Source organism: Gossypium arboreum, chromosome 6, assembly GCF_025698485.1.
Source record: "Gossypium arboreum isolate Shixiya-1 chromosome 6, ASM2569848v2, whole genome shotgun sequence".
NCBI classification, from domain to species: domain Eukaryota; kingdom Viridiplantae; phylum Streptophyta; class Magnoliopsida; order Malvales; family Malvaceae; genus Gossypium; species Gossypium arboreum.
In genome coordinates this window covers 5,960,774-5,982,225 of record NC_069075.1, presented here as the reverse complement: position 1 = coordinate 5,982,225, position 21,452 = coordinate 5,960,774, and the positions used below count along the sequence as shown (strand labels likewise).

Sequence of the window (21,452 nt, the reverse complement as noted above, 5' to 3'; positions counted from 1 at the left end):
ATATTTTTTTTGTAAAGTTAGAGGCTAAATATATCATTATACAAAAATTAAAATCAATTTTAAACATGTTAAATAAAATAATTAGACTTTAAATCATTACTTTAAAAGTGAAATATAATTATTTGAGTATAAAACATAATTTCAATCCCAATTTACATCAATATTTTATATAATTAGTATTACATTATAAATTTAAAAATTTAAAAGTTACACATATAAATTATACATAAATTCGATCTGAGAAAATTAATAGTTAAAAAGTTAAAAGCAAATAAAAATTATATATAAAAATTCAGAATTAAAAAAAATCCAAAATCAACATCCCTACTTCCAAATCACATATATCACCATCTAAAATTTCCTTGTAAAAACAGGATAATGTTTATCCATTTGTAAATATTTGGAAAATATTTTTTAATTATATTTATATATAAATTATTAATTAATCTTTATATAATCCTTAAAATGAGATAAATTATATGAATAGTCAATTAATTATAAAAATTTTTATTTTAACCACTAAAATAAAAATTTTACAATTTAAACATTTACGTTATACAATTTGATATTTCGGTCATTCCTATTAAAATAAAAAAGAAATAAAACTTTCTGTTGAATAATAATATTATTTAAAATTTCACATTTGCTTTCTTTCTTTCACCAAAACATTATAATCACAAAAAGTTGACTAAAAATTTAGAAAAGAAAATTGGAGTCGTTAATTTTCTCAGGGCGTAACTAGAGAAGGTTGGTAGAACCCGACTTCCCTCAAAATAAAAATTTTTTGCCCTTTAAAATTTTTAAAAATTTTAAATTAATAAAAATAAAATTATACTTTAATCCTCTAAAAGTGATAAAATTTAATTTAATTATTTAAAATATAAATTATTAAAATAATAAATTTATTTTTTTAAGATTGTAAAAATTACAATTTAATTTGTTGGCGAAAAAAAAATCTGTTCCCGAATCTACTCCCCCAAAAGCTTCCTCTCTGTTTCTCTTCAAATATTTTTCCCAATCCCTTTTCCATAGCCCAACAGAGAAGATAAAAAGCATGGAGATTACAAACAAAAACCAGAGATTTCAAACCCCACTTCAATTCATCACCACCTCTCATTTGCTGAAGCTAGTCATCAAGATTTTGCTCCCATTTTCACTTCTTTCTGTTATATTATCCTACCCATTTATATGCAGCTTCTAAGCTTTGGCATATGGTTTAGAATTCTTTAGTTTCAGTGTAGGCAAGAATTACATATTTTTGCTTTGCAATGGCTGCTTGTTTTCATTGCCACCAGCTCTGGTTTGATCGATAGTTGTAGTGTAGAGACTGATATTAAAGCTGAAAAGGGTGTGAAGATGAGCAAGGGAGGTAGCCAAACAGAATTAGGGGTGGAATCATCAAAGGCAGAGCCACAAGGGTCCATTTCAAAAGAGACAGTTGTTGCAGAATATGATGAAAGAGAAGAAGAGGGTGCCCTTGGTTGTAGAACTAGAAGACGAAGACGATAGATCAAATGAGGTTGTTTCAATACAGGAGGATGAAGATGATCTTAAGTCATTGAGTAATGAAGAGTTAAACAAGAAATGTGAAGATTTTATTAGAAAGATGAAACAAGTGATCCATTTTGATACTATCATCCAAACTCTGAATTTAGCATTTTTAATATGAAATGGACTTGGTAAAATTTTAGATTTATTTTTTGGTCTAGATTATATTAATTTAGATTAATATTTTAGACGTATTTTTTGTGCGTGAATCAAGTAGATAAAAATATACTCAACCTTTTTCTAAATTTTTAATGAGTAAAGGACGATGGTGGTAATGAAATAAAGAAATAAAAGGCGTAGTTTTTGAAATAATAATATTATTTAACAAAAAATTTCATTTTTGTTTGGATTTTAACGAGACCTGACTTTGGGTTTAAATCAAGTTGATGTAAAATTTTAGGTTTATGTTTAGTTTAGTCCAAAATGAGTCTAAAATTATGTCCAAATCTAATTTAGATTAAAAATATTAAACCCGAGTTTGATCCAGTTTGTTCGTATTAAATTATTATTATTATATAAAAACAAATTTAAAAAATTTGATACATACAAAAAGTATTTAAACTTAAATAACACTAAACATTAGTTTAACAATGTCTTTCAAAAGTATTTTTGGGTCAAAAAAACACTTTTGAGTAAAAGTTAAATTTTTTTACTTCTGCTTTTAGCAAAAAAAAAAGTTTTTCCAGAGTGTTTTTTTCTGTTTCAAAAGTACTTTTGAAACATCTTGTTAAGTAATACTGTTATCTCAAAAGTACTTCTGAGAAATAATGTTAAACTGAACTAAGATAGTTGCAACTTAATAAATAAATACTCTAAAATAGTAGCACAATTAATAATATTATAATAAAATGGTAACAAAGCAGCAACGAAACAATAATAAATTCAGGTAGAGAAAGGATAAAAAAATTTACATGAAACTTAGCTCGTTCAAAAAATAAATCTTATTTTTTGTTCAAACTCATTTTTCAATACTATATCTCACTTTTTAAACCAACCTTTGAGTAATCAAATTTATGATTGGGTCTAAACAAGATTCATCAAAATGATTAAACTAATGTTTAAATTATAAATATTTTATTTGAATACCTAAAATGAAAATGTTGGATAATTGAGTTTGCTCAAAAAATAAATAATAATAAATCTTCCTTTTTTTTCTCCATTATCTCCTCTACTTTTGACGATTTTTATTCTCTTTCTCTCTCTTAAGCTTTTGGCTTCCCATTCTCTCTCATTTCCTTCTCTTACTTCCCTTTTCTTTATTATTTTTTTTTCATTTTCTCATTCGATTTTCTCTCTCCCCAATCACAAATCCTCAAAATTCCAATAAAAAATAAAAAGGAAAAAGAAAAGATTTCCCATTTGTGTTTTTTAATCGTTTGTTTTGCTGAATCTCGATGTTTTGTTCTTTTTATTCTCGGATCCTTTTTCTTCTAGCTCAAAAATTACGGTTAGAATTCATATATATATATATATTGGTTTAAGGGTTTCCTCTTTTGTTATTAATGATTGTTAGATCAAGGATTTTGTTGTAATTTTAATTATCTTTTTCGTGTTGATTTTCAGATTTCTAGTTTTCGGTATTACCTCAGCTCTCAGTTCAATCAGAAACCATTATTGAGCTAATTCAAAGAGTTCGTATTTTTGGCAAAAATTTCCCCTACTCCTTAAGGCAGGTAATCGATTCTACATTTCCTTAGATTTTTTTTTCGTGTAGTTCTTTTCTTCTTTTTTCTGATTCTTTATTGAAATTGGTAGATATGGATTAATCTAATGGAACTAGATAGTTGACAGTGCAATTATTGCAGCGTATAGATTATTAATGACGGATTATTGGAGTAACTTATGACAGAATTATTCTGCAATAAATGCATTTTGGATTTTACCTTTTATCTGAACTTATTTATTGTCATCATTTCTGGAAATGTGTTATTCGCTTTCTAAAATAGGTTAAAGGGTTTAATTGAACTTCCAAAGATTGAAGCGATTTTTCCTTTTTTGGAATAGAATTGGACCTTGATACACGGTTTACATCCATGTTTTCTGTATTTTATACTCTGTGGATAAATTGTTTTCTGTCAACCGTCTCTAATCTTTCTGCATTCCATGACTTTTTCGGTCATTTGCGAATCGGTTATCTGTAGATAGATGACGTTTTCTTTTGTTCGCTAAACAGCTATCCTTTGAGAGAGGACTTTATATGTCGTCTCTGAATTTGTTCTATTTGGAGAGATGTGAATATATTTTCCCAACGACTTTTGTTTGGTTCCATTGATTTAAAATGTGTATTTATGCTTTCTTAATTTCTTCTTTAATATTTGAATAAATGAGTCAGCTGGTTGATCCACTTGTAGCTTGTCGTGATGCATAAAGCGCGTATATCGTAAAAAAGAGAGAGATAGAGAGAGAGAGAGATAATCATGTACCTATAGCAGTTTGAGTGCAATTATGAAAAAGTGAGAGGAAAAGGTTCTGCGTTCTCTTTGGTTCTCGGTATTTTAAATTTGCGTGTTTTCCATCTTTTCTCTTGTTTCAGGTTTTGGATGGTTCTCACTTGTTGGTAGGGAGTTTGTGTATGATTACAAAGAGATGAGTCACACAAAAAATGAGAGGGAAGATGGGATTCTCTCTAAGGATCAGACAGAATCATCGTTGATTGATGATGGCAACTGTGGAGGAGGTACCGGTGGGGGAGTTGTTCTGAAGAAAGGACCATGGACGTCTGCTGAAGATGCAATTTTAATTGACTATGTGAAGAAGCATGGGGAAGGCAACTGGAATGCTGTTCAGAAGCACTCTGGACTATTTCGTTGTGGAAAAAGTTGTCGCTTACGTTGGGCAAATCACTTGAGGCCAAACTTGAAGAAAGGGGCATTTACTCAAGAAGAAGAACAGCTGATCATTGAACTCCATGCAAAGATGGGAAATAAATGGGCTCGAATGGCTGCACATGTGAGTGTTCAATTCAGTTAATGTGGATCTAGTTATTTTCATGATTGGTTGAATACAGAAATTTTTTGAACCTACCATAAAAAAGAGTTAAAAAGTATTGCATAAAAAAAGTATACTTTGAACACTTTCCTTCTATAACAAATTTAGAGAGGTTAAATGACTTGAGACAGTGGGTTAGTGATTTTTATGTGATTTCACTCATAAGAGCAATGTTATTCCTGGCCTGGTTGAACTGGTCATATCCCAGGATTATAACAATTAATAAAAAACACTGCTCGGTATCATGATTTCCCCTTCTTCCGTCCCCTGTTCTTATCAGGTCTTACTCCTGAAGCAAAAAGGAATATTAGTGAGAGAACAGGAAGACAATTTAGTCATTCTTTGAAATGAATAAACCACATTTAGCATTTTTTCTGTGTTATGATTTTTTGTGCTAGATGCTGAACAAATTTATGTTTTCCAGAATTCTATGGCAGCTATTTCACCTTGAAAATGCTAAACACTTGTGCAAAGCATGATTAAACTGCCAGCTACCAAAGTTTTATACATCTGTCTTTTAGGTGTCTGAAACTCTTTGCTCTGTTGTGCAGTTGCCTGGTCGTACAGATAATGAGATAAAAAATTATTGGAATACCCGGATTAAGAGACGTCAGCGTGCTGGGTTACCTCTCTACCCTCCTGAAGTGTGCTTGCAAGCGTTGCAGGACAGTCACGGTACCAGTGCAGTTAATGGAGGGGATAAAGGACCTCATGATATCTTGCAGAACAACAGCTATGAGATACCTGATGTCATATTTGACAGTTTAAAGACAAGTCAAAATGTCCTGCCTTACGTCCCTGAACTTCCTGATATATCTACAAGCAGCATGCTGATGAAAGGTCTAGGTTCTCAATATTGTAGTTTCATGCCACCAACAATCCATCGCCAGAAACGTCTTCGAGAAGCTACAGCCTTTTTCCCTGGTTACACTGGTGCTGTTAAAAATGAATGCCCCTTGTTTGAGCAGTTTCAAGATGATATCTCAGACAAGGCTGCTCAATCCTTTGGGTTGTCTTTTCCAATTGAACCAGATCCTGCAACCAAGAACTCCTTGCAATTTGGTGTATTCCCAGGTAGCCATAACCTTTCAAATGGCAATTTCTCTGCTTCAGAGCCTCCTTTGGAGGCTGTGAAGTTGGAGCTCCCTTCACTCCAATATCCAGAAACTGAATTAGGTAACTGGGGCACATTTTCTTGCCCACCACCTTTACTTGAGTCTGTTGATGCTTTTATCCAGTCACCACCACCACCCAGCATAGCAGAGTCAGATAGCCTTTCACCCCGTAATAGTGGCCTGCTGGATGCTTTACTTCATGAGGCAAAAACTCTAAGCAGCGCAAAGAACCATGCATCTGAGAAGAGTTCAAATTCAGCTACTCCCGGTGATGTAGCTGAAAGTTCCACCTTCAACATCTGTGAGACAGAATGGGAAAACTGTGGAGAGCCTCTTTCTCCAATGGGTCATTCAGCAACTTCTCTTTTAAGTGAGTGTATCAGTGCAAGTGGCAGTACGTTGGATGAACAGCCACCTGCTGAAACCTTTACTGGTGAGCATCTCTCTGATCTAAACTTGCTAAACATGATATTCTGTAGTTTTTACTAAAATGTAAATGGATATCGTATTCAGATATCCTAGGATTCCTATCTGTATCTGCTCCGAATTTGTCTCGGGTTATAAATCTAATATCTGTATATCAGATATGAATCCGCAAAAATCGGATCAAATAGTGTTGGATATCCAACTTTTAACTATCCATCGTCATCCCTACTTGATCTAATATTCCAAGTGTACTGGCGAGAAATGTACATGCTCAATTTCTCTATTGTTTTTCTAGTGTGTAGTAACTCGATTTTGGATTGTTTTTCAGAGTCTCAAGTGAAATCAGAGCCAGCTGACCATGTTTTCACCCCAGAGATACAAAATGAGGCTCCTATTCGGTTGGACAGTTGTCACCCTGATACATTACTTGCTTCTAATTGGCTTGAGCAAGATTCTGGTTACGATAAGGACCAAACCATCATGACCGATTCCATAGCAGCCCTTCTCGGTGATGATTTGAGTACTGAATACAAGAATATGGCAGCTGGAACATCTATCTCGAGTCAAGCATGGGGCCTTGGTTCTTGTGCATGGAACAATATGCCTGCCGTCTGTCAAATGTCCGAACTCCCTTGAGATGAGCCATCTTGATTGTATGAACTTCTCTGAAGCTATTTTCTTTTTGTTTCATTCATTGCATGATTTGTTTGACGTGTGTGGTCAAGCGGGCCTGATGTAACGAAGTTCATTTGGGGTGAGACTATAATATGGTAAGAGTCGTGAATGTCCGGTTTGTTGTTTTTGATGTTTTTCTTGTTGAACTGTTGAATGTGTGTATGCCGATACAGAACTATTAGGCATACAGATGCGTTCAAGATGTTGTTATAATTTTAGAATAATTGTGCACTTTTAGCATGGAATCTTGGTACCATGGTTTTGGATATTTGATGCATGTGTCTTAGCTGATGCTGATTTGTGTATGAAACCCATTTTTAGTTCTCAGTCATACCAACATTGCATCTATGTTACTCGGATTCGGGTACAAGTATCAAATAGGAGTATGTGTTCGATACAGGTTGTTCAATAATCTCTTAGTTCTTTTTCATGTATTCGGAGTGTCTTTACTATACTTATATCGGACACAGGTGTTTTTAGTGCGCAACATGGCTCTGAAAGAAACGTATGAAAAGTTTCTTTAACCACTTTTGGTGGTTATGTTGGTGTTTGGTTCCTTCTTTGAAGTTCTATTTTATTAACTTCTTTGAAGATTTATTTATTTGCACTTTTGGGACTTCTTACTTTTTAATGTTTACAGTTTGGTACATATTTTTATGGGGAGTTGCGGTGGATTGGATTGGTACCTTTCTACTTGCGGTTGCCGTCTTATTTAGTTTTTGCTCCCCTCTTTTTAATTTTTTAGTATGATTTTCCCATGCTTCACGTTGGTTGTTTATACCAAATTATAGAGAAAAAAAAATTTTGAAGTTCAAATATGATTCGAGTCTCTGTACACCTCTACTTTTATTTTTAGGAATTTAATTAATTTATTTTTAAAATTTAAAATTTAAAATTTAGTTGTTATTTCTGTTAAAATTCTTCCATTAAATGTGACATTTCAAAATTAAGAAAAAGTTGAAATTCTTCCAAGTTGAAAATATTGATGTAAATTTTTTTTTACTAAAATCACCTATTCAAATTCAATACGATGAAATAATGTTTTTGTAAGAAAAGAAAAATAGCATCAACATTGTAGTTGTAATAGAAATAGATAATAATATTAATTATTTAGATAAAATTATAAAAATATAAATACAAAATTATATTAAAAATTAATTACAGAACTTAAAATTGAAATTCAAGACTTCTCTGAATTGGGAAGGAGAAAAAATCTCACACCTTGGTTAAAGGAGTAGGTAGAGGCGTAGAATGGCAAATGCCATATAGGTATACATATTTATGGTTTTTCTTTCTATTACTTTTATTTGTGTTACTCGGAGTATTATGCTGTGTAAACTACTCAGTTTGTCACTTTTTTTAATATTTTCTTGTTTTCATCAGTTAGATTTTTTTATTAATTTAGTGCTCGTTAGTTTAATTTCATCTTTTTGTCACTTTATCGTTAAAATGCTTTCGTCACCGTATGAGAATATTGATATTACTTTCTTTTAATTGTTTAGCTCTTAATATTATAAATAATTTATTAATTTGATTTTAAATCTAAAAAAAAATAATAAATTTATCCCTCAATTTTTGCATATGCCATCAATTTGCTCCTAATCCTAAAAATTCAAAAAACTTACCGAACTTAATCCACAAATTGATATTTAAGCTATACCCTTTTACCCATTTTAGCACCTAAACTTTTTTTTTAGTCACAAGTTTATAAACTACTTTTTTTTTCTAAGTTGATACATTCATTAGTTAAACTGTTAAGTCTATTTTTTAAAAAGACTTAAGCCACAAATTGGTACCTAAACTATGACTTATTCCTCATTTTGGTACCTAAATATTTTTTGTCACAAATGATATTTAAATTATTCTTATTTACCCAATTTACATCAAAATGATATATTCGTTAAAAAAATCCAGTAAATAATGAACTGCCAGTTCTTATAAACTAAAAAATATATTTTAATTCTTTTATTTTTCCTTCTTTTACATTATTATCTCTACTTTTTCTTCTTCCTATATTATGACTAGGAATATAAGCAATTCTCAAAATTTGCCCTCTAAAGATTGAAATGTTAGCGATTAATTTTATTTTCAAACTTCGCTACCTACTTGCTCTACCTAACAAGATATAAAATTGTGTTTCATCAATTAAAATTAGTATTTTCAAAACTAGATTAAGAATTGGTCGGGGTATTGATCCGAAAACAAGGTTGAATGTACTGATCTACAAACTAATACAGTCCAATTGAACCAAGCTAAAACCAATAGAACTAAGTTTCTTTAATTTTAAATATTTTTACCTTTATGAATTTTTAAATGATTTATTTGATAAGTTGGACTAATCATATTGAAAACTAATGGCTTGATTGGTTCGACTATCGGTCTAATTCTAAAGAGAGAAAAGATTTGCAATTTAACTAACAATTGAGCTAACAAAGATACCACATTGACTTGTATGAAGCGATTGTTAAAACTCTTATTAGACACGTATTCAAAATATGTTACCCCATCCCCTACCTCCAATATTGTTAAAAAAAAAAAACTAATAGAGGTACCAACTTAGAAAAAAATAATTTAGATACCATCCGTGCTAAAAATTGTTTAATAAGATATAATTTAGATACTAATTTATAAGTTAAACCTCTTATAAAATACTTAATAGTTTGACAAATGAACCTACCAACTCGAGAACAAAACAGTAATTGAGTATTAAAACATATAAATAGTAGTAAATAATGTAAAAACAAAATTAAATATTATAAAACATTTAAAAATTTAAAGAACTAAAAATGGGTTGAATATTAAAAACGAGGGCTACCACAACCACCCAATTCCTCCTGCTTCGGTGGCGATGGCATCAACAACAGTGGTAAAAGCAAACACGTGCCAATGAAATTATGAAACCAAATTTGCTTCGGTATGTATCAACATCTGCTTTGGTAAGAGTCTCTCAGATTCTCCAGTAAATTTAACATACATACATGCACACACATTTATGCTTATAAATCGCAATAAACAACACACATAAAATGATGTTCATGACTTGTAAAAGACACACAACACATAGCAACTTAGTATAAATCACAAAAATGTTGGGTAAATTAGAATCAAAACAATGATTGAAACCATAATGCATTAATTAAAACAAAAATGGCCATTGTTATAGGTATCTATGCAAATACTGCTCCATACAAAAATCAATGAGATGTAGCATAATTTATATCAATATATAAAGCTAATTGCTGCAGAAAACATCTGTTATGGAAACCTCTATGCCATACCAGAAGTCAGAATGTAGGAACTAAGGAGAGAGGTTGGTTTCGTTACACATATGTTGTAGCTCAGGCAGGTTCTGAATTGCGTTAATACGATTCCCTAGTGAAGATATATCTCACTTCTCAGCCCCTCGGTGTTTAATCAAGTGACTAAGCTGTGCTTTTCTTGCTTCTAAAGTTTTCCTTCAGTAATGCAAATTTTTTCTTGCATTGGTTTACGGTCTTCCCAGGAACAGCGGTGGCTACTCGTTCCCAACGCTGACTGGTTTCCTTTGGGAATGTCTTCAGAGCCTGAATCAGTGCTCTTTCTTGTACAGCAGACCATACATCTTGCTCCGAACTTGATGAAACACCATTGCCAGAAACCACATCGACAGGACTACTTCCAGTTTTACCCGAGTCCTCAGGGCTACTTGTCTTCGCAGTTGTGTTTTCAGTCCTTGAAGGCATAGAAACTACTCCTACTTCCTCCCTAGTGGAAAGTGGAGATGCAATAGTTGCCGCCGGTTTCCTCTTCTCGAGAAAAGAGTCAAATGCTTTGGTAGCATCAGGCTTCTGGAGGAGTACTGTTTTGGTAGCTTTTAGAATCTCTTCCACAGACCGACCCGTTCCAATGTACTCTGAAATAACCTCCCACCTACGAGATGTCCCTTTCGGATATTTCTGGGTTCCTTTTCTCAAAAGCTCAATCTCTTCCTTGGTCCAAGGTTTCTCCTTCTTCTCAAAGCTGCTGCTCGAGAGGATACTTCCATTTGAATCCACAGAACCATTCAGATGTGAACCATTCGTTTCATCAATTTTTTTCCCTTCAGTGTTGCTATTGTATCCACGGGCATCTTGGATAAGTTTAGCCCGCTCTAATGCTTCTTTGTTATCCATCTTATCACATAAACTTCTAAGCTGCTCAATGCCAAGGGTCATACATAAACTTTCTACATCCTCCTCAGAAAGATCATGTAAATGTTGCAATAAAACAGGTGCAGAAAGTGTTCGAAGTCGAGTTCGCTCTTTCCGGAGGAGCTTCTTCTCTTTCTCCTTATTTTTCTTATGCTGTAAAGCAGCTTCGGCAGCTCGTTTATCCTCCTCCTCTTTCCGGCGTCTCTCCTCTTCAGCAGCCCTAGCAGCTTCTTCCTCCTGCAACTGCTTTGCACGAACCTTGGCTTCTTTTTTCCTCTGTTTCTCAGCTTTCTCCTCTTCCTTCCTCCTAAGTATTCTTGGGTCTCTTTTATATGCATTATCAACAAGTGCACGAATCCGAGCATATTCCTCCTTCCTAGCCTTCTCAGAAAGTTTTGCATTCTGCCTCTCCATCCACCTTTTATGGTCCCGAGACTCAGCTTGTTCGAGGTCATACTCATCCGCATGTGGGAATTCCCTCCAGCTTTTGAAACTATACCAAAAATTATAGAAATTGTCTACATCTTTTAGCGGAGTACTGTCATCTCCTAAAGACGGGATAGGCTGGGTCACCGACCATCGCCCATTCCTCATGAAAGCTGGACCAAACACCTTGAAGAAGTCTTGTGGGGCACATTCGGTAGGAATTTCATCATCAAACTCATCAGTGGAATCATAGATTCTTCTCCTTACAGGATCGATCAAAATCTCATATGCTTCTTGGATGGACTTGAAGTGATTCTCAATTTCATCCTTCTTAGCTTGTTTTGCAGCCTCCGTCTCCTCTGCAAGAAGAAGATTCGCAAGTTTGTCAGGATGATGTCTCAAGGCAGCTTCACGGTAACTTTTCCTTATCTGATCCTCAGTGGCAAGATATCTTAAATGGCTCAACCCAAGCAATGCATAGTGATCTTGCTGCTTGCCATCAGCACCAGATTTCTTTTTCCCTTTGTTGCTATACGAATCAGATGATGGCATATACGCTTGCTCCTTATCATTACCGACTTTCTGATCATCAACTTCAGTAGTATCATCTTCCTCACAGCCAAAGAGTTTAAGAGCAGCATTATGAAAGGCATGGCCAGCCGGTTCATATTTTAAAGCCTTAACAGGAAGGCAATTTGAAGAAACATAGAGTGGCTGTCCGTCCACAAGCTCCTGAGAATACGATATAAGCTGAATGCTTGTGCGGACCGCCATAATGTTTATGGTGGATACACAAACCACAAAAGGACAATAAATGCCAAAACCAATATCTGGGAATAGCTTTTGCTAGTTTGACAATCTGCAAAAAGTCGCAATCAGCTCAGCTTGTGTTAATACGTTCAAAACAGATATATAATGATGCAACCAAAAGATTATTTCACGATATCGGCTCGGTGAGCAGGAACCATTCGGTTAGCTTAGCCCTACAGTACCAGACTGCTCGATCGGAGCTAACAAATGTACGATTAAAGAAACAGAAAGACCAGAAAGAAAACATAAATTATCTCTTCATCCACAACCCCCAACCACAATCATTCCTAAAATAAAAATCATTACTTGAAACCTCCGTTACCCGGACTCGGCAGTTAGGGGTGCCGTACCGGTATCGACACGGATTCCGACACTGGACACGGATCAGATCCCGCGAAATCGACGGACGCGGCGGTGGGAGAACTGAGAAGAAAAAACGATGACAGGAAAGATAAAAAGGAGGAGGATACACGGCTGCGGCGATAGTAGAGATCTGATAAAAGCCCCTAACGGCAGTCGGTCGGCAACAACAGAGAAGAAGATAACATGTACTCGTAACTTTTACAGTTTTAGTTCCTAGGGTTTTATTGTTAATGATGGGGTTTTATGGTTACCTTGGATTAACGGGCGAGGAGGCAATGAATGTTATTGGTGACGCAGTTTCCTTTGATCCGAAACTCGGGAATTACATATGTGCATGTGTATATATATAATATAAGTAAAAGGGTAAATGCGTCGGCTTTCGGCCGAGTATGGAAGATAAGCAGGGCACGCAACTGAGACACTTGGGTTAGCCCAAATCTTAAGCCTAATTACTCAAAATAGGGGCGCATTTTATTTTATTTTATTTTTCACTTAAAAGATAAACTCGAACAAAATTTATTAGTTAGGATTAGATATGATTATGGGTTAGGTCTGATCGGGTTTAAGTCAAATCGATATAAATTTTTAAGTCTATTTTTTAGGTTTAGATCTGGTTAGGTTTAAAAAATGAGCTTAAAATTTTGTTTAAACTTGACTCAAATTGAGACAATGCTATCCTCGAGTTCGGCTGGTTCGCCCGTATTAAATTTTTATATTATTTTTAATATAAAAACAAGTTTAAAAATATAATACATCAAATGTACTAAAAATATTAAAATAAATATTTTCAACAAATTGAAAATACATTAAAAAATTATACTTAAATAACAATAAGATAGTTGCAACTTAACAAGTAAATTTCTCTAAAATAGTAGCAAAATTAAGAATAAAACAAAAGTTATGTAATATCCAAACAAAAAAAATAGTAACAATATAATAGTAAAATGATAGTAAAATAACAATAAAAAAAGTTTAAGCTCATTTAGACCTTGGCAAAAAAAATCTACTTGAGACCTGACATCTTTAGAAAATGAATCTTTTTTTTGTCCAAATCCATTCTTGATTTTATATTTTTATTCAAACCCCCACACTTTTCAAGCGGACTTTTAAGCCTTGAGTGACTCGACCCATGATCAGGTCTAGTTGAAACCGATTTCATATTTAAAGAGAATCAGTAAAAATGTCTTTCTAGTCCCTCTTAATTTTGATATTAAGTAAATTGATCTCTCTTAAAAAATTAGAGCAATTTAATGCTTACTAATTTCAAAAGTGAACAACTAAAGACAATTAATTACGGTGTTAACATTCTCATCGTTATATATAATTTTGATTGATATAATAGCAAATTTAACTCTCAATGTTTATGTATTTTGTGTTACTGTTAATGGAATGTCTAAATGTTTCAAGCCAAAATTTTAAATAAATATGTAAGTTTTGAAAATTAAATTTATTATTATTCCAATAAAAATATTTATATTTGATGAAAAATATTAATGTTATAATTAATTGTCCTTACTTACTCATTTTCGAAATTAATTGAAATTAATTTTTGAAGGGATCAATTTACTCAACAGCATTTCTAATTTAGTTTGGTTAATTTATTTAAAACTACTTAAATATAAAATTTAATTCAGTTTAAATAATTGTGATGAGGCAGGGAAGAACATTCACCCTAAAACATGATGAAATTATAAGTTTGCCTTTCAAAATAATTTTAAATAAATAAGTTAATTATAAAATTATCTTTTTAACTTATATTTTAAAAATTAAATTAAAATCTTATCATTTTAGAAGTTAAAAGTATAATTTTACTAGCCTGCTGCCGTTTATATCTTCAAGTTTAAAATTTAGGTGGTCCTGTCACATCATTTGATTGATTAACAACTGGACTAATGAGATAGAGAAAAATGAATGCATGAGAACCAAAGTAATCAAGAAAAAAATTGAGGTACCAAATTCAAAATATATGCATAATACAAGAATCAAAATAGGTATTAAGCCTTTAATATATGGATTAATTCAATCAAATATATTCAAACTACAATCAAAATTTTAAATTTTAATTGAATTATTAAAATATCAATATTACATCAATCAAGTTCTTCCATCAACCTAACCTAACCTAACCTAACCATTAGTTTGAGTGTTACATGATAATTCAAATATAACATGAAGCATAATTAAAACACATTAATCATATTATAAATAGGCTCAAAACAAATAATCTCCTAATTTTAACGATTTTTTGAACATGTTTAATTATATATGTGCTTACAATTTGATTATGTAAATTTTACACAAAATTTAAATTGACATTTAACGTCTAAATTGACAAAAAAAACCAATATAATATTAATGTTAATAATTAGCTAAACTTTATGCTATCTAAACTCTAAACTAGTGATATTTTTGAGTGATAATTATATCCAATTTATTAATCAACAATAGTAAAGCTCAATCAACATAAGAATTCAACCCTAATTATAATATTATTCACAACACAAAATATTTATTGATAAAAATATATATATAATGTTAACACAGTATACAAGAATTATCCACCCACCATTCTTGTTGAAACTTAAATATAATGGTTGCAACCTGTCTGCAGAAAAATGCATATATAGACAAATATGGTATCAGAGCTTTTGAGTTCAAATTTTAGCAACTGTATCTTTTGTATTTCTTCATTCAATGTTTTATTGTAACCATATTGCTCTAAACCTGAAATACAAAAAGAGACCCTAACCTAAAATCGAAAGTCTAACCCGTTAAGTTAAAAGGGAAGGTTACCTCATTTATTGTTGTAATCCCACAAGTTCGTAGCTCTGCAAACTTCCTTTTGGGATTGAGAATGTTGTTTGCTTCATCGGTAATGACTTATTTTCGCCATCGTCTGATGAAATCTCGAGGCCACATGCATGGCAAAGGGATTCCACATCCAATTCCTATAAAAACAATTCCACATCCAAATCAAAGTACATTCATGTACAATGCTAAAATAAAGGATCTATGTTATTCCAACTCTTCTTTTATTTTGAAGAATTCGTGTTCACGTATCTGAAAACTTAGAAAAAATTGAACATGCTGATATCTGACACTCGTATTTGAATCCAAGTAACATAATAAAAAATCTCAAGTGTAGGAAATAATACCTTCATCATCAAAAGTTTGGACAATTGTTCCAAAGGATAAGGATGAAGCTTGTAGCAACAATTATTTATATAGGAAATTGCCAGTGCTCGAACCTGTAAAAATATTTGAAAGTGGAAATGAAAATTAAAGGGCAAAACACGTACAACAAATACAAGGAACTTATCTATGTTACTTGAACCTGGGTATAAATATTAGACATAGATATGTATCGGCACAAGCATTCTCAAAATTTTTCATGTATTTAAAAGGTCCATGAAAGATCATATCTCAATACCAAAGACTTGCTAACATTTATTAGGAATTTTTGTAAGATTTAAAATTTGAAGGATATTAAAAAATTGAAGAATATTTAACCTATTTCCAAATTATCTTTAAGCTTAAAAAATGAAAAATTATCATAAAAACAATCTTACAATCCCACAAAAAAATCATTCTATTTTGATTTAGTATATGTTAAAATACTTTTCTAGCAATTTTTTCGTATAGTTTACACATAAATTGACTATAACAGAATTTGTATATGCCAACTTTCATATCTGGCTTTTTTTTCCTTTGTTTATTGAAGTACTCATGTCCAACATTCGTGTCCGATATATATCCGGATATAGGTATGGGATATCCTCCAAGGACTCAAATACATGAAAAGAAATTTAGGGAAAAGAATATGAGCAAACCAATGTCACACACACTCGAATCCTGTTAACATAAGTTTTTAACATTATGTCCACAAAGCATTGTACCACTATACTCAATACTATGGTTGAAAACTATGTGCAACAAATCAAAAAAGAGAATGCCAAAAAAGAGAAAGGTTATGCAACAAATGATGTGGTAGATTACCTCGTTCACATGAGGCTCTATAATACAGTACTGTAAATATGATGACTCAGTCGATACGGTACAGAGAAAACGCTTATAATTTCCCATTCGATAAAATCTGTAGAGAAATAAAGAGATATCTTAGTTCCCTTCCGATTTGAGATTAATTTCTGAGAAAATAATTAAGAAATTGCAGCAGTAGGCATTGAGAAACTTCAAGGTTACCTTAGAACTTGCCGGGCAAAATGCATTTCTTTAGACTTCATTACGGGAGAAGGTACATTGCGAAACCAATATGACAACGACTCCTGCTGCAAATCCGAAGCAGTAGTTCAGAACCAATAAGGATGAAATTATGGATGGAGTACATAGTCATGAAAACAGTGAAATATAGATATCACCATTTGTTGGTTCTTTGAATCGAGGTGAAGAAGCACGTAAAATGAATGAAACTGCGCTTCATTCTCGTAAACAAAGTTGTTGTTGCGATTAGCTTCATTCTCGTAAACAAAGTTGTTGTTGCGATTAGCTTCATACAAAACATACAGAGATGCCAAAGCCTTTGTAAGCTGCTCCATGTTTAGATATTGCAATGACGAAATACTCGAACTGGTACAGTTTCTGAGCCTTTGGTGAGAGATTACATGAAATTTTACCTGTGGGGTGAAATATATAAATATTATATATTGGATCAAGCTTTTACCTATGTGGTAAGAACTGAATCAGAGGTTGAACTGGTTGGACCTCCAATCCCAGTTCAATTGGTTGACCCGGGCAATTCAACCTCTTAGAAAAAGAATAAATTAATCATTAAATTTTTTTTAAATTAAGAAAACTATATTTTCAAAATTCAAAGATAAACAATGAACCAAAACACAATGAAAAAATCCAAATCTTTTTGTTAAAAGATAAAAAAAAAAATAAAGGAAAAACAAAAAATCTGGTTTTTTCTATTCCCAATTTCCAACTTTTTACTGTTTCAACTTTGTTTTGGCTAATTCCAGTTATTTCTCACTGATTGGACCTTTGATTCCCGGTTCAACCAACTGGTCTGGCTCAATTCTGACAACACTGGATTTTGTTCTATCTAAGCAAGACTATTCAAGCTACTCTGCCACAATACAACCAGATATGTTACTCGGATTTGGACGTAAGCATTGGATACAGGCATGTGTCCCCCATAAGTTCGCTCAATTGGTTTAAAATTTTTTCATGCATGTGACGATATCCCTGTGGAGTCAAAATCCCACACTCATGTCCAAATATATGTCAAATACAAATATCAAACATTGATACTTCAAGTTAAATGAAGGGCCAGAGTAACATAACCAACCGAAACCTACAATGATAAATGAGTTAAAAACACAGTATCCACCAGAAAGATACCATCATCAATAAGATGAAGGATGTAAGCTTTTTTAAGGTTTAGAATGCAATGCAAGTGAGTAGAATGAAGTATCATCAATAGGCATAATTCTGACATAGAATCAGGAGAAGAGTAAATCAAGCAATACAACAGTTGCTCCAACTCTTCATTTTTCTTTAAGTTTCTATGCTTGACACTCAACTCATATCTTGACGTGTGATGAGGATATAATCCTCCAAGGACTCTCAAAATATATGAATATCTTGAAAATTTGAACATATCTGTGTCCACCACTCACAATCAACTTCGAGTAACATAGGTGCAACTCATGATTATGTTGTTCAGACTATTCACCTTTCTGTAAGTATATGTGTTTGACACTTGTGTCTAAAATTTGGATGTAGGTATGAAAATGAAGATACCCATGTTAGAAACATTTGTATCCAACACTTTCACTTGAGTTTGAGTAACATAGGCTCTTGATACAACAAATATAAAGGTCTAAACAAAAGGCAAATGTTTATGGCAAGCAAATCATTCCCTCCAAATATAAGAAAATCTTCAAAGAAAAACTTAATATACCCATGTTAGACAAACACACTCCTTATTCAACACTCTCATTTGATTCCAAATAATAAAAGGCATATGTTCCTGGGCAAGAATATCGTACCATTTTCTCGTACATGCAAATTGCTCTATCATTGACAATATGCTGCATGCTAAGATCCTGCCTTATTGATCGAGTCCTATCGAAAATGAAGTCATGAACCACTTCGAAAGGATGTTCACTCGAGTCCAGCAGGTTTAAAAGGTAGTTTAATGTATCTTCTAATACTGCAAGAGGGCGCACATCCGATGCTTGGACATGCTTTACTGATATGGTTCTGCAAAACTAGCAAAAGTAAAGGATTATCAACAGCCTTCAACATTCGATAAAATGCATTTAAATAATAGATATTGTCATATTTAAGCAACGGGATTAAGCATACAGATTAACTTCCTTATTTATTAAACATTGCTTTCCACGTGATTGTGATTAATCTAATAAAGTAGTAGTAGCATGGTTATTTTACTCCAACTCTTCATTTTTATTTAAGTATCAATACATAAAACTCAGATTCGACACATATCTGGAAATGGGTATGGGAATATGATCCTTTAAGGACTCTCTACATCTGACACTCAAAACAGAGTCCAAGTAACACAGAATAAAAGTGCACAAGACTCCTAAATTCTTGGTCGGGGGATTTAACTGTGATGTTCAAATCATTGGATAGACCATGTCTGAAAATGCATTGAACACGAATACTATGAAAAATAAAGAGTTAAAAAAACATAGACACGATCAGAATTTTGATATCATGGTAGATAACATGCATGATTCATTTTTTAGGATCATATTAATAGCAAATCCATAAACATAACAACATAAAAGATTGATTATATTTAGAAGTACAAAATTTATATAACATATGAATTTGGATAAAGAATATCTGATGGTTAATATCTGCATTTGCTCCTAATTTGTTATGGATGATAATTATGGTATCCGAATCAGCAAAAAAAACAGATCAAGTATTTGCGGATATCTGAATCTACGCCATTACAATCTGTAATTTTATTAACAATTTATTAAAGATGATAAATTTCAATCAACCTCAAAGGCAATGCACGAATACCCATTGTGAACACCTTAATGAACTACATATTAAAAAGCTGTCCAAACAAATAAAACAACAAAAATTTTAAATGCTTGAAAGTACAACAGCTTACCTTTTTGACAGCTAAAGATGGAGATGTTTTCCTAGGATCTCCATGTAACCTTTCGAAAACAGCTAAATCTCGTAGGCGTTCCCGCTGAGCCCTCTCCCCATCTGTTGTAACAATGAAGAAAAGGTTACAAACTACATACTTTGATAAATAACTAGCATCTAAGAAGCACAGATACTTCTCTCAACGCAGTGTACAAGTGTGGGATACAATTCCAACACAATAAAATATGTGTCGGAAAAATAAAATTAAAAATTAAAAACAAAGTCGGACACTGTTAAAACATGATCATAACATGGTTGGACGCGTACGGACATATTTTCGGTACTAGAGGTATCTTGGTAGCTAGCAATCTAGCATAAACCAATTGCTACTTGGTTTCGTATTTATGTCTGCAAAGTAAGTTGCAATTAGACCTTCATGTTTCTACCATTTTCTTCAGCTTCTAGGAACCAACGTTAAGTAACGAAAGTAACAATCGAGCAAATTTATGAAAAATCATAAACCAACATAAAAAAAAAACGGAAAACCCGACTTTCAGAACATTAAAACAAGACTAAAGTTGATAACTTTTAGCTTCTAATCACAAATTTTGAAATAATTAAATGAATAAATACCAGGGCACATGAAAGGGCAAGTTCCAATTATAGAACCAACGTCTTCTCTTGCTTCTTGTTCTTCTTGCTGTTGATTAATCCCAGCATATGTTTCGGATTTCCGGTTACGGATATGGCCGGGATTTCTAGTATTGTTAGGGGTAGTTGCAGTGGTAGAATTGGAGCGTGGAACGAAGTTTGAGGATTGGGTGGTTTTGGTTGGATTTGTAGAGAAATTTTGAGACCGGAAACGTGTTGGGCCGGTCGAGGAAGAAGAAGAAAAGGAGGGCTGGTTTCGACGTTGTTGAAGGCGGCGGGTGCTGTCGTCCATGGCGTCTATTGCCCGGTTGAGCTTCGGTTTTCACCTTCGACAGCGGTGTTTATACGGTCACAACAGATATATAATGCTAAAACGATGCAACCAAAAGATTATTTCACGATATTGGTTCGGTGAGCAGGAACCATTCCGTTGGCTTAGCCGTACTGTAGCAGACTGCTCGATGGGAGCTACCAAATGTACGATCAAAGGAAAAAAAAAACTAGAAAGAAAAGTAAATTATCTCTTCATCCAGAACCCGCAGCCACAATCCTTCCAAAAATAAAAATCATTACTTGAGACCTCCATTACCCGAACTCGACAGTTAGGGGTGCCGTACCGGTGTCGACACTGATCAGATCCGGCGAAATCGAAGGACGCGGCGGTGGGAGAACTGAGAAGAAAAAACGATGAGGAGGAAAGGATAAAGAAAGGAGGAGGATACACGGCTGCAGTGGCGATCGTAGACGATATCTGATAAAGTAGCTGCTGGTGGGAAAGCCCCCAACTGAAGTCGGTCGGCAGTAACAGAGAAGGAAATAACATGCACTCGTGACTTTTAGACTGTTAAAATATAGCTATCATAAAACAATATCCAAAATCAATTAAAAAATCAAAATATTATGAGAATAATTTTCTTTAATATTAATTAAAAATTTTGGAAAAAAATTAAAAATAGGAATTTTAAAAGTAATAAATAATATTTATTAAAATTAATTAAAATTTTTTCAGAAAATGATAAACTATCCCTTTTAAATTTTAATAAAACCATAAAAATATTTGTAATAAATTCACAAATATCATATTCAACACTCGCCGATTTTAAAGATTGAAGACTTTTTTAAAATATTTTAATAATTTTTTCATGTTATAAATATAAAATTTTGATATTTTTTCACGTGAATCAAT

General features: G+C 32.8%; 3 protein-coding genes across 7 annotated transcripts; 1 reads left to right on the top strand and 2 right to left on the bottom strand.

The window, feature by feature from the left end:
• The first annotated feature begins 2,699 nt into the window (after positions 1 to 2,699).
• On the top strand, positions 2,700 to 6,997 carry LOC108484188 (transcription factor MYB33-like). Of its 3 annotated transcripts, XM_017787887.2 has the most exons (5): positions 2,700 to 2,995; positions 3,112 to 3,221; positions 4,082 to 4,497; positions 5,088 to 6,084; positions 6,406 to 6,997. In XM_017787887.2, exons 3-5 carry the CDS (start codon positions 4,135 to 4,137, stop codon positions 6,711 to 6,713), a joined length of 1,668 nt encoding a protein of 555 aa, XP_017643376.1. In that variant the 5' UTR covers positions 2,700 to 2,995; positions 3,112 to 3,221; positions 4,082 to 4,134; the 3' UTR covers positions 6,714 to 6,997. The 3 variants fall into 3 exon arrangements, with proteins under 3 accessions (XP_017643376.1, XP_052886051.1, XP_017643378.1); XM_053030091.1 differs by lacking the exon at positions 2,700 to 2,995 and having other exon boundaries at positions 3,096 to 3,221; XM_017787889.2 differs by lacking the exons at positions 2,700 to 2,995; positions 3,112 to 3,221 and having other exon boundaries at positions 3,439 to 4,497.
• A 2,868-nt stretch (positions 6,998 to 9,865) lies between these two features.
• LOC108486485 (uncharacterized) lies at positions 9,866 to 12,943 on the bottom strand. Its single transcript, XM_017790560.2, has 2 exons — positions 12,772 to 12,943; positions 9,866 to 12,206 (listed from the first exon to the last, which is right to left on the bottom strand). Exon 2 carries the CDS (start codon positions 12,119 to 12,121, stop codon positions 10,175 to 10,177), a length of 1,947 nt encoding a protein of 648 aa, XP_017646049.1. The 5' UTR covers positions 12,122 to 12,206; positions 12,772 to 12,943; the 3' UTR covers positions 9,866 to 10,174.
• A 1,627-nt stretch (positions 12,944 to 14,570) lies between these two features.
• Positions 14,571 to 21,144, bottom strand: LOC108486749 (SAC3 family protein C). 3 transcript variants are annotated; one of them, XM_053030090.1, is made up of 9 exons: positions 20,249 to 21,144; positions 19,635 to 19,735; positions 18,532 to 18,753; positions 16,897 to 17,151; positions 16,721 to 16,806; positions 16,517 to 16,613; positions 15,676 to 15,768; positions 15,314 to 15,468; positions 14,571 to 15,125 (listed from the first exon to the last, which is right to left on the bottom strand). In XM_053030090.1, the coding sequence occupies exons 1-8, from the start codon at positions 20,556 to 20,558 to the stop codon at positions 15,319 to 15,321; spliced, it is 1,314 nt and encodes a 437-aa protein (XP_052886050.1). In that variant the 5' UTR covers positions 20,559 to 21,144; the 3' UTR covers positions 14,571 to 15,125; positions 15,314 to 15,318. The 3 variants fall into 3 exon arrangements, with proteins under 3 accessions (XP_052886050.1, XP_017646446.1, XP_017646447.1); XM_017790957.2 differs by having other exon boundaries at positions 15,010 to 15,468; XM_017790958.2 differs by having other exon boundaries at positions 15,010 to 15,468; positions 16,721 to 16,803.
• Positions 21,145 to 21,452: the final 308 nt, after the last annotated feature.

Coding starts and splice junctions, on each gene's coding strand:
- LOC108486749 (XM_053030090.1), bottom strand. CDS start 20,558: ATGGACGACAGCACCCGCCGCCTTCAACAACGTCGAAACCAGCCCTCC. Junction 16,614..16,720: donor TTTGCCCGGCAAGTTCTAAG/GTAACCTTGAAG, acceptor ATTTCTCTACAG/ATTTTATCGAATGGGAAATT. Junction 15,769..16,516: donor TAGAGCCTCATGTGAACGAG/GTAATCTACCAC, acceptor ATATTTTTACAG/GTTCGAGCACTGGCAATTTC.
- LOC108484188 (XM_017787887.2), top strand. CDS start 4,135: ATGAGTCACACAAAAAATGAGAGGGAAGATGGGATTCTCTCTAAGGAT. Junction 4,498..5,087: donor GGGCTCGAATGGCTGCACAT/GTGAGTGTTCAA, acceptor TCTGTTGTGCAG/TTGCCTGGTCGTACAGATAA. Junction 6,085..6,405: donor ACCTGCTGAAACCTTTACTG/GTGAGCATCTCT, acceptor ATTGTTTTTCAG/AGTCTCAAGTGAAATCAGAG.
- LOC108486485 (XM_017790560.2), bottom strand. CDS start 12,121: ATGGCGGTCCGCACAAGCATTCAGCTTATATCGTATTCTCAGGAGCTT.